At 38.4% G+C, this 12,348-nt stretch overlaps 1 protein-coding gene across 4 annotated transcripts in view; it reads right to left on the reverse strand.

The window, feature by feature from the left end:
* The window catches only part of LOC136338186 (uncharacterized), a 92,544-nt gene that overhangs the window by 14,538 nt on the left and 65,658 nt on the right, over positions 1-12,348 (reverse strand). For all 4 annotated transcript variants that reach the window (XM_066280322.1, XM_066280331.1, XM_066280306.1 and 1 more), the window contains 3 exons: positions 9,366-9,480; positions 7,063-7,146; positions 4,761-4,884 (listed from right to left, as the gene is read on the reverse strand). In XM_066280322.1, the coding sequence (XP_066136419.1) occupies positions 4,761-4,884; positions 7,063-7,146; positions 9,366-9,480 (323 nt within the window). The remainder of the gene's footprint in view (positions 1-4,760; positions 4,885-7,062; positions 7,147-9,365; positions 9,481-12,348) is intronic.

Consider the following 12,348-nt stretch of genomic DNA (forward strand, 5'->3'; position numbering starts at 1 on the left):
TTGGGACCTGTGGGGAAAACAGCTGTGTTAGGCTTGCTCGCTGGTTTACGGGCTGCAAGCACTTTGTGCAATTAGTGCGTGCGCATGCACATGTGACAGCACTACTGTAAGGATGTAAGTGCTTCCCCTCAGAGGCAATGAGATCAGATTGGGTCCACCACAGTGAGGTGCGGTTTGTTTCCTGATCCCTTGCCTTCCACTGAAAAGAGCAGGTTTTCCTTTGTTTTTTTCCATTCTTCTCTTGGCCTATCTTTGCCAGCCTCCAATAAATTGGAATGGCTCACTGTTTTCCATCTCCACAGTTCCTTTACCCCAGGGGTTGGGAACCTATGGCTCGTGAGCCAGAAGTGGCTCTTTTGATGGCTGCATCTGGCTCACAGACAAATCTTTAATAAATAAAAATAATAACATTAAAAATATAAAACATTCTTATGTATTACAATCCATTCATTTCCTACGGCTCATGTTCATGGTTGCGGGTGGCTGGAGCCAATCACAACTGTCCTCCAGGACAACACCAAATTTTTATTGGGTAATGCCTAATGTACACGGGTCGTTGTATGGCTCTCATGGAATTACATTTTAAAATATGTGGCGTTCATGGCTCTCTCAGCCAAAACAGTTCCCGACCCCTGCTTTACCGTCTGCCTGAATTCAATGCGAATCAGCATGGCCACAACCACCAGCCTTACAGGACCCATTAAGAATTTCTTTTTTGGAGGGGTAGTAAACAAGGGAATAACAGTCTATCAGAGCTGGTTTCAGAAAAACTAGTGTATTATTTTTAATGACAGATTTAGAAAAACGAAGAACTGAAGTCAGGAAGAGCAATTATGATGCTCTTATAGGAGTTTGGGTCTGTATTTCCCAAACTTATGCTCTATGGAATTCTCCTTAAGGTACTATAAGTTGATATACCATTGGAAAAATGCTTTCATAGTAAAATAAACTTGGAAAATTCCATATATTATCTATTGCCTTTAAAAAAAGATATTTACAATATATTTTAGCCAATTTAAGGTTTGGAATAAAAGTAGGTTCTTAACTTCATATGATCTATCGCCAAAACTCATTTTCTCCTTAAGAATTATTTATTTGCTTGTTTGTTTATCATACTTTCTATGAACCTATAGGAGACTGCTTGATAGCAGACAGAAATGCTTGTCTAAGTAAAAGCACATATTAGCATGGTGGCAGTGGAAGTAATTAAAAGGAAATATTTAAAATCTTTGTGGGAGACATCAGATTTGTGACTCCTTGGATTTGGTGAAGAAAGAAGGATTAAAGAAGACTGAGGTGTACAACTTGGTAACTGGGAAAAGGGTAGTACCATGACATGAATAGGTGGAGCTGTTGCTATCTTTGGAAAGGAGATGGAAGGTTTATTTCTGAAAGGGGAGGAAGGAGAACAGGGTGGGTACAGATGCAGAATTGTAAGGAGAAGATGAAACAAATTTGAGTAAGCTTTTCTTGAAAGATATGAAGAGTCTGAGAAAATAAGACCATGACATTATGGCATATTATTGAGTGGACTTGGGTCAAAATAGGGTGAAGCTATTGCAAGTTAAAGACCATTGGCTTAGCCATGCAGGACAGGCTTAGGGAAGGCTGAGTGGTTTTGTCTGAGTGGTTTTGAGAAAAGCAGAAAGAGTGTTTGGACAGTTACCAGTGGGAATGCAGCTGGAAGTCAACTAGAGATGACTACAACTACCTCAATCATGGAAGTGCAATGGGCATTTGTACAGGGTGATTTCTTGGTTTTGCAAGACTGTCGTGTACATTGTAGTAAGTTTAGCATCACTGGTTGCTGTTCACTCAATACCTGTACTGCTTCCTGTTATTGTGATAACCTGAAATCACCCCCACTCATTTCTAAATGCCCGGGGTTGAGAATCACTTAGCTGACATTAGATGGGTTGACTTTACAGCAGAATCCAATCACACTGACATATGTCCTTCCCCAGTAACACTTAGGAACCTAAGATCAGCGTTCCATAGTATTAAAAGATTTGAAAGGAGACAGTAGAGGAATGTGCCTAGATCTCTACCACAATTATTGAGAATACAGTATATCATCCCAATCTATCTCAATAGATCTGTTTCTAGTAAGAGTAGTTGCTAAACACATATAGCATTTTAGAGCCAAATACAGTTGCACAGGAGATTAACTATTGCCAAATGTTATAGGCTATGTGTGTCAAAACCCTGATCTAAAACCTGGTTTTATAAGTCTGGCCCTTTGCACATGATGTGGGGGGAGGGAGGGACCAGAGTAAAAATTCTGGAAGGAGGCTAAAGTAAATCAGAGGACTTCGCCTCAAAGAGAGCCCCTGCTGAGGGCTCCAGGCAGAGTCCACACAAACATGGTTTTGGAGGTTTGAGAATACAGCTGCCGGTTCAAAACCCTGGGCTTGCCTGGTCAAGGCACATATGGGAGTTGATGCTTCCTGCTCCTCCCCCCTTCTCTCTCTCTCTCTCTTTCCCCCCTCTCTAAAATGAATAAATAAAATCTTAAAAAAACAAACAAACAAAAAAAAACCAGAATACAGCTGATGATTCACCCCAAAAAGCTCAATGATGGAAATAATAACATAGTGGCAGAGCTGTCTATGGAAGACTTGTGTATCTGTCTGAGCAGAGAAAAGGTCTAAGTTAAATATAGCCTCTCATTGAAATAAACTTAAAGGAGCTGATACTTAGTACGATCTCAGAGCCAGACCTCAGCTTCTGATTATCTGACTGTCTTATGTTCCTTAAGAAATTCTCAATATGCTTTACTAACTGATCTGATCATGACCTCAGCCTTACCAAAGCCTGTCCTGCATGGCTAATCCAATGGGCTTCCACCTGCAATAGCTTCACCCTATTTTGACCCAGGTCCACTCTATAAAGCCTTGTCCCAGTGATTCTTGAGTTGCAACCCCAATATATTTCAAACACTCCTCCCACTCAAAACACTGATAGCGATCTGTCTGGTATTGGTCCCTACCTGTCTTCCCCAAACACTTGCACAAACCTAACTGCAGTGCCCTGCTTTCTAATTTTTATCAAAGTGTAGTAGCACTTTCCACTTCAAGCTAGTCACCTGACCTTTCCAAACTTCTAAAATAGGTCAAAGCCAGCTCTGGCCGGGTAGCTCATTTGGTTACAGTGTCATCCCCAACATCAGGGTTGCAGATTTGATCTCAGGTCAGGGCACATATAGGAATACATAAATAAGTTGAACAACAACTTGATGCTTTTCTTTCTCTTTCTCCCCCTTCTTCTTATTCTCTCTTTCCAATCAATAAATTAAAAAATAAAATAAAATAAATAGGTCAAGGCATTTCAAAAGATCCACCTATAGTGTGAAAAGTGCCAAACGGCTTTATTTTGGGGTGAAACAATGCCAAAAATAATATAGAACCTCACTGTTGCTTTTAGTCAGGCATAAAACACTAATGAACTAAAACAGATAAAACTGGCAATGTGCGATTGTTTTAAGTAGGTTCTTAAGACCATATTCCAAAATCAATGACTACAGAAATGATTATTTATATAGAAGTAGTAGCATCTCTTATACCACCATCATCTTTGAATATTCTGATTGTAAATTTTGGATGGTAAATAAATTCATCTAATTATTTATCTCAGTCCTCTGGTCTTAAATTGTTAAGATATATGAATTTCTAAAAGTCAGCTTTCAGAAAATAAATAGAAGCTTAAAATAATGAAATAGTCATCTGATTAAAAGAAAAATTGTTTAATTTATTTTTCATTGAAAATAGTCATCTTAAAAACATATACCATAATTAAATAAAAACACATATATAATTTAGTTTTAAAATGTATATATTATCTTATTTGAATGTATTTCATCTACTCTTTAAAAACTTTAAGAAAATTAGACTACATTTCACTTTGAGAAAGCAACCAAGCAAGACTTACACTTTATTAATACTTTTTTTCTCTGACATATGATGAAGCTGTGTTAAGATTCTGACAGTGAGGCAACACCTAAAAGGCCAATATACTATTTCTATAAAGTTTTTCCATGTCACACAATTCTCTCCTATCTCCTAAGTTCATTGGATTGGATACCACATCCTATGCAATTTAGTATGTGGTAAAGGACCTCATATTGACTTCTGGATGCTCCCAATCTCGTCACATTAGCGTTCAAAGAGCATCAGTTTAGCAAGACCACCAGTTCATTTTTAAGGATAGCAATCATGTCTTCTGCTTTTTTTTTTTATCTCGCATAATGCAGAGAAAAGATAACAGTCTTAGAATCAGAATAAAAGCTATTGATCTTCGGCCCTGGCCAGTTGGCTCAGCGGTAGAGCGTCGGCCCAGTGTGCAGAAATCCTGGGTTTGATTCCTGGCCAGGGGACACAGGAGAAGCACCCATCTGCTTCTCCACCCTTCCCCCTCTCCTTTATTTCCATCTCTCTCTTCCCCTCCCGCAGCCAAGGCTCCACTGGAGCAAAGTTGACCCTCGTGTTGAGGATGGTTCCATGGCCTCCACCTCAGGCGCTAGAATGGCTCTGGTTGTAACAAAGCATCGCCCCCTGGTGGGTATGCTGGGTGGATCCCGGTCAGTCACATGTGGGAGTCTGTCTGTCTGCCTCCCGGCTTCTCACTTAGGAAAAATACAAAAATAAAACAAAACAAAAACAAAAAACAAAACCTATTGATCTTGTAGTTAAAAATCAACATGCTCAACTATTATAAACCTTGAATATAAGTGTGGTAATTCAATCACTTAAGTTGAGCCATACCTTATCACTGAATTTTCTTCAGGTTGTTCTTTATGCAGAATATGTTGGAAATAATCTTCTATGGCTTGAGCAGTTAGAAATTTTTTTAAGTACGGGTAGTAGAGAGGGTGCCGTGCTATGATGCCTATTGTATACAAAACATCATGTTATTAAGCACATATACTGAAGATTGATCAAAATGACTCCTTAATTTGAAGTAACTTAATCTGATTCTCTGAGGATGTTGTTACAGGTAGGGATAGGGGAGAGATTTGAAGGGAGACCGTGGACAAACTGTGGCCATCATAGTGAATCTTGTAGTGGTGAATATCATTCTCCCTGCTTTGACAATTTAGGGTTGCCAGATTCAGATATGTCTAATTTAGGACCTACCTAACCATTGCATGGGACATACTTATACTAAAAATTATTCATTATTTATCTGAAATTCAAATTTAACAAGGTATTTCTTATTTTGTTTGCCAACTCTATTTCAAAGGGTATTATGGAATTCTAAGGAAATTTATTTTCATCCTTTCAATTTTTAAAACTAAGCAGATGCTAGCTATATGGCTACAACTTGAGAAGAGAGGATGAAAGATTGATGCAAAATCAAATGAAAAATATGAAAGTATTAATTTCAAAAGACTAAGTTTTAGAGGTCAAGGACTCTGACAATCATGTTCACTGCTCTATTCTGCCCACAGCTGATGTTCTAGGGAAGCAATTTTCAACCAATATGCCAAGGCACACTAGTGTGCCCCAAGAATTTTTAAAACATGACTATTTAGCTAGGGAGCATCCCTCAGACTGTCAAATAAAAAAAAATGACAACAGCAAACACAATAGTCATCTGGTGTGAATGCTTTGTCTTGAACCTTAAATATATAGGTCATATAATAGAGTTTCATTTTATTGGCCACATTGCATAATAAGGTTGTGTTTGATTGCATAATTCTTGGTACCAAAAAGGCTTACACACAAGTAAAGGGTCCTGCTGGACCTCTGGTGGTGTAGTGGATAAAGTATCGACCTGGAACACTGAGGTTGCTGGTTCAAAACCCTGGGCCTGCCTGGTCAAGGCACATATGGGAGTTGATGCTTCCTGCTCCCCCCCCCCTCCATTTGTCTCTCTCTCTCTCTCTCTTCTCTAAAAGTAATAAAAATAAAATCTTTAAAAAAAATTAAAAAGTTCTGATTTTTAAAAAAAGTCACTTTGGAGTAAAATGGGTAGGTAGTTTCAATTATTATTATTTTGTAAATCAATCAAAATTATACCTATTTTCTTTTTGTTAGATCAGCAAAAAACATATTTTTTAGTGTACCACAGAATTTTAATAATTAGTTTATGCGTGTCATGAGATAAAAAAGGTTGAAAATCGCTGTTCTAGGGAATGTTTGGAAACAAAAGATTGGCTAACCCGCTTCTTTTAGTCATCTCGGCTCCAACAGCTCAATGAGATACAGCAGGTAATAGTGAGGATGAAGTACACAGACTGCTTGTGGCCATGAGCCACACAGCCTTCTGGGACAGAGGAAGTGTCAATGCATTCATTGTTTGTAAGATTTCAGACACAGGCACCGGTAGTGTTTGTACAACTATATTCTGTTCAGTTTATAAACTCACTAGACAATGGACATTTAAGCCCACTCTGGGTTTTACCTATTATTTTTACTAAAGAACAAAGACATTTATAGTCCACTTAAAGACATTTACTAAACAATAGTCTGGTTAATCTTGGGATTTCAGTAAAGAGATAAGTAAATGGCATTCTATGGTGTTAAAAGGGTGAAAGAACCAGGGAAGTGATTCTAAGGAGAAAAGGAAAAGACCTGGCAGTTTCTGGAGAGTAAACAAAGAAGGGAGTTTAAAGAGATGAAGAGATAGTCTTTAAAAATATATAAATAAAGGAAATATGTATGAGTAAGGAAAAGTAGAAATGTGGTGATAATAAAGTATTATACTATTTAGACACCATTAGGGAAAAGAAGATTAAAAGGGAGCTCTTGGCAAAAGGCCAATTCATACAATAAGTACATTATAATACTATGAGAAAGGAGTGGGTTTTCTGTCTCCAAGTATGTTTAAAATGTGTATCTTTTCACAAAAATGTATTATTGACCGGCACAGTTGATTTGAAGCACACATTTTTGTTTGTGATGTCAGTAAGAAAACAGCTATGTAGCCCTTGGACAACTTGATATACCTTAACCAGCACAGTAAACAAAAAATTTCATTGTTTGAATCCAAATGAAAACTTATTAAATAACTGATGTCAATTATACATATGTGGAAAATGGTTTTTTATTAGCAAAAGCATACCTATATTTGCAGAATTGCCTTTGTCCCCGCTTCTTGTATAGGCTAAATCTTCTAAGCGATATGTCAGTGAGCCAGTTGGTAGATCTACCAATGGAAGAAAATCGAAGAGATATATAAAAAAATTAAAAGATGGTCATATGGAACGTGATTATTCTAACATGGATGTTACACAGAGCAGGTTAGTTGGACACAATGAGATCATCCCTTTTTGGAAGGCTCAGCACTCTGAGTCAGATATATGTTTCTTTAGACTTCTGAGAACACTAAACATTTATGAGGTGTACATACTGTATATATTCTGCTTAAAAGTTACAATTTTAATGTAAAACTAACAATAAAATGAGAGTTGGTAACAATGTTGAGACATTTGTACCACTCTAAATGGGTATACCTGCATAATTGCTAGAAAGTTAAAGATCTATAATATTATTTAACAAACGGGAAACAACATTTCAGATTTTTTTCTCTTTACAATGATTTTGTGGGTATAATACTTTTTTAAACTCTAAATCCCTATCTCATCTCCATGGGGAACCAAAACTTTACAGATGCTTACTGTAAGATTGTTTAGTATTTAATAAAATGCAGGGGGCCATGCAATAATTACCAGTTCACCAAGATAAAGGTAAAGAATATGCAAAACCAGTAAGACCTCCTTAAAATGAATTAGAACAAGTGGCAAAAAATCCTCAATTGTAAAGTATCTTCAAAGCAAATTTTGTAAGCATACAGTAATTAAAATTAGGCTAAGAAGCACATGGACAATTATAGCATAAACCCTTTGAATACATAAGCAGTCCTCACTTTGCACTTCCAGTATGCACACATTTCTGTTACCAAGAACACCAGTCACCTAACGACACGGTTCCAGTTTCAGTTACCATGATATATGGACTGGATGTGATTGTATAATTATTATCCCGTTCACGCACACATGGCAAAGTGTGTAGCTGTGTTATCTCCTTGGTTTCCCAGTGATAAACCCACATATTTTACAAAAGTTGACTGTTGAAAGAGAGAATTGGCCAAGAAAGAGAAAAGTGTAGCAAAGAAACAATAAGTAGTTAATAGGAGAAGTGAAATTATAAATGGATGAAAGGACCCATAGTAGGAATTTTGACACCTGAAAGACTCTAGATATGCAGACTTTAGAGGAAATTAGTTAGGGCAAAATTTCTTTTAAAATTAATGTATTAGGGGTACACTGGTTAATAAAATTATATAGGCTTCAGGTGTACAACTCTATAATACATCATCTTTATAATTTATTGTGTGTTCACCACCCCAAGTCAAGTCTCTTTCAATCAGTTTATCCCCCTTTACACTCTCTACCTCCCCGGAACGAACCCCCTTCTCATCTGGTAATCACCACACTACTGTCTGTGTCTATTAGAGTTTTTTGTTTGTTTGTTTTTGCTTAATCTCTTCACCTTTTTTGCTCAGCCCCTCAATTCCCCTCCTCTCTGAAAGCTGTCAGTTTGTTCTCTATATGGATATTCCTATTTTGTTTGTTAGTTTATTTTGTTCATTAGATTACACATATGAGTGAAGGCAAACTTATCAGCACAAATGAGGAAAGAAATTATGATTGAAAGGATGAAGATATTTCTGAGGAAATGACGCCTAAAAGAAAATCTTCATGTAAGGAATTCTTGAAGGTATTTACCAATAGAAAGAGAAAAAGGTAAAATGTTGGAAGCTGACTGAAACATACAAATGAATATGACATGTCAGAGTAGACCTGTGGGTTTCTTTCAGTTTCCGAAGGCTGAATCTCTAGAAGGCTTAGAGCTTTCCAAAGCTTTTTTCAAATGTTCCTTTCATGATTATTTTCCATAACAATGATTGCCTTTGCTGTACATTTCCTACCTTCATTAGAGTGTTATAGGATAAATCATTGCTCTGACAGTGCATCTCTCTGAATCCACCCTAAAATCTAGCCTTCCACTTGTGCAGGGCTATCCTTAATTTATGCAACAATAACCATTATATTTGTTGGGATTCTCACATCAACAAAGAGATGAGAGACCAATTGACTCGCAGGGTCATCATTTTTCCATATAAATGTCAAGTCCATGCAGTATCTTTGATGAACCAAACTCCCAGCTGTCCTGTTTACCATCCTCAGGTGTGGCCATGCCCTGGCCTCAGATAAATGACACTAGTACCTCCTGCCAAAGTGTCCTACATTCTTGCCGTATCTTCTTTACAGTTATTACTAAAAATACACCAGAAGAAAAATAATAAAAATGGAAAGAATAACTGCTTTGGCAGAATGTATCAGATACAGAATTTGAACATACCATTTAGGTTATCCTCTATCTTGGGTAAATTTGGTGAAGCCAATGTGTCCACTGTAAAGGTGAGATCTTCGTGAAAGGTTTCAGTATGTTCTCCATTAAGCAGGTGGATATCAACCTGAAAAAAAAATTTAAGCCAGGAAATAAGAAAAAAAGAGTTTATGAATAAGAAGGTACTTACAATGTAGTTTAATGGGAATACTAATAGGTCAGTTCTTTACTTCTACCCTAGAAGTTCTATTTCTGAAACTAATTCTAGTTTTTGAAAAAGTTCTGCTTATATGGAACAACATGAAATATACTGCTTTGTCAGTTCTGTCAGTGAAAAAAGAAAAAGTAGAAACTTTTCTTCTGCTTCTGGGTGAGTATTTTGCTTCTGGGCGAGTATTCTGCTCCCAAGAGTTCTGCCTCTGCTTGCTGATGGTGAGGAGAGACAATGATCTCTGATAGTCTGATGCAGACTACACTGAAGAAGCACTAACAAGTACGGCCCTGAGGTTGACACTAGAATCAAAGGTTCTTTGTTTCTTGTAGATTAATGACTGATGGTTGCCTCATCAGTACAACTTCCCTGAAAAAGCATTTCCAACTTCCTCACCCAGTTCTCCCAGAATGTAATCAGGTCTGAGGCATACCTCTCAAGTGCCAGAGCCTCACAATAAAACTTGCTGTGTCCATAAACAATGTGTCAGCCTCATCTTTTTATCAGGGTGTGGTGAACTTGGCTCACGTACCATTGTACTGCCAAGTCACACTGTGGCAGACACTCTGAATAACATGTCTGAAATTTACTTACATGCATGTATCGCTTATATGAGTGTATAAGGGTGGGGCCACACCTTTTTCTTCTTTTTGTCTTAATGCCTAGAACAGTCAGTGCTCACAATCTACAAGCTCTCAATAAATACTGTACTAAACGGTATGAGTTTTAGTTATTTGTTATTTTCCAAGGTGACCCTTGCAATTATGTTTGATCTTCATGACCAATGCAGGGGCTATGAGAATTGGAACTATGCTGTATAGTAGGGGTCCCCAAACTACGTCCTGCGGGCCACATGCAGCCCCCTGAGGCCATTTATCCGGCCCCCGCTGCACTTCCGGAAGGGGCACCTCTTTCATTGGTGGTCAGTGAGAGGAGCACATATCACTTGTTACGGCTAGCAGTGACAAATATGGAACCGGATATTGACCATCTCATTAGCCAAAAGCAGGCCCATAGTTCCCATTGAAATACTGGTCAGCTTGTTGATTTAAATTTACTTGTTCTTTATTTTAAATATTGTATTTGTTCCTGTTTTTTTTTTTTAACTTTAAAATAAGATATGTGCAGTGTGCATAGGGATTTGTTCATAGTTGTTTTTTTTTTATAGTCCGGCCCTCCAACGGTCTGAAGGACAGTGAACTGGCCCGCTGTGTAAAAAGTTTGGGGACCCCTGCTGTATAGAGTAGGCAGGCAATAAGATCAGTTGAAATGGTATTCTGTGTTTACTCATGGATTATTTTTTTTAATTTGCAAGCTGTTCCATCTATACAATGGGCAACCTCATTCTCCTTCCATCCTGTCTAGCCTGCTTAAAACTGCTGCTCAGTTTTTCTTGCTTAAGGTTACTAAGACAAAAGCAACTGACTGAACTGTGCCACTGTTAATTAAAACTACAGAGGGTTCATAGCTTGTTCACGTTCCTTGCCATTGCGATTTCTGGGTAAAACTCTGGCAATAACAGGCTTCAACGGTTTTATTTTTTTTATTTTTTATTTTTTTTGTATTTTTCTGAAGCTGGAAACGGGGAGAGACAGACAGACTCCCGCATGCGCCCGACCGGGATCCACCTGGCACGCCCACCAGGGGCTACGCTCTGCCCACCAGGGGGCGATGCTCTGCCCCTCCGGGGCGTCGCTCTGCCGCGACCAGAGCCACTCTAGCGCCTGGGGCAGAGGTCAAGGAACCATCCCCAGTGCCCAGGCCATCTTTGCTCCAATGGAGCCTTGGCGGCGGGAGGGGAAGAGAGAGACAGAGAGGAAGGAGGGGTGGGGGTGGGGGGTGGAGAAGCAAATGTGCGCTTCTCCTGTGTGCCCTGGCCGGGAATCGAACCCGGGTCCTCCGCACGCCAGGCCGACGCTCTACCGCTGAGCCAACCCACCAGGGTGGCTTCAACGGTTTTAGATGGTGATCTGGCAAAAGGATATGGCCATACTGAATGCTATCACCAGTTTTACTTACCTACAGGTTCTTATCTAGGATATGTTCCTTCCAAATTTTAAGAAATAACTGAGGCAGAGGCATTTGAATATTTGTTCTGGTAAGCTATCTTTCTAATATTTCCAGATGGAGACTTTCATTAGCTGTTCATTATCTTATCACCCATCAACCTACTGTTTATGACTTTGTAGTAGCAGATGAGGTGCTGATTAGGGGTCTTGGCATTTTTATTTATGAATGAAGAGGAGGCTTTTTGAAGCCAAATGATAAAAGTGAGTTGTAAATCCCTACTAAAATTAGCTTTAAACTTATGCCAGACACCAGCAGCCCTAAAAACTCCTTAACAATATGTTATGGCCCAAATTTCCAAATAACTATATGAAAAGTCAACAGATGGTATTGATTGGTGATACTACCCCCTCTCTTTCCATCATGGAGCACTCTCCTCATTTTCCATGACCAACAAGACCGGATCACTTCAAGTTTTAATAATAATATAGACAATTGAAAACTTGGCAGCCAAATGGCCAAAAATCAGGTTACCATAAATCCCACCAATGGAAAACATTATTTTGTGCTACTGTGTTTTCTCCAGCTCTAAGCAAAAGTCTTTTTACAATAGAGGACAATTCAGGAAGGTCTTAGTTCAGGCAGATTATAAGGGCAAGTCCAGAAACTCCTACATAGAGCATATTGTCTATAGCTTTTGACAAGGTGAAGTAATTCTAACAAGCCTACTTTTGGAAGGAGCAAGAGTCTCACATACTTCCATTTGGAATTAAAGAA

This window comes from Saccopteryx bilineata, chromosome 1 (genome assembly GCF_036850765.1).
Source record: "Saccopteryx bilineata isolate mSacBil1 chromosome 1, mSacBil1_pri_phased_curated, whole genome shotgun sequence".
Classification (NCBI taxonomy): domain Eukaryota; kingdom Metazoa; phylum Chordata; class Mammalia; order Chiroptera; family Emballonuridae; genus Saccopteryx; species Saccopteryx bilineata.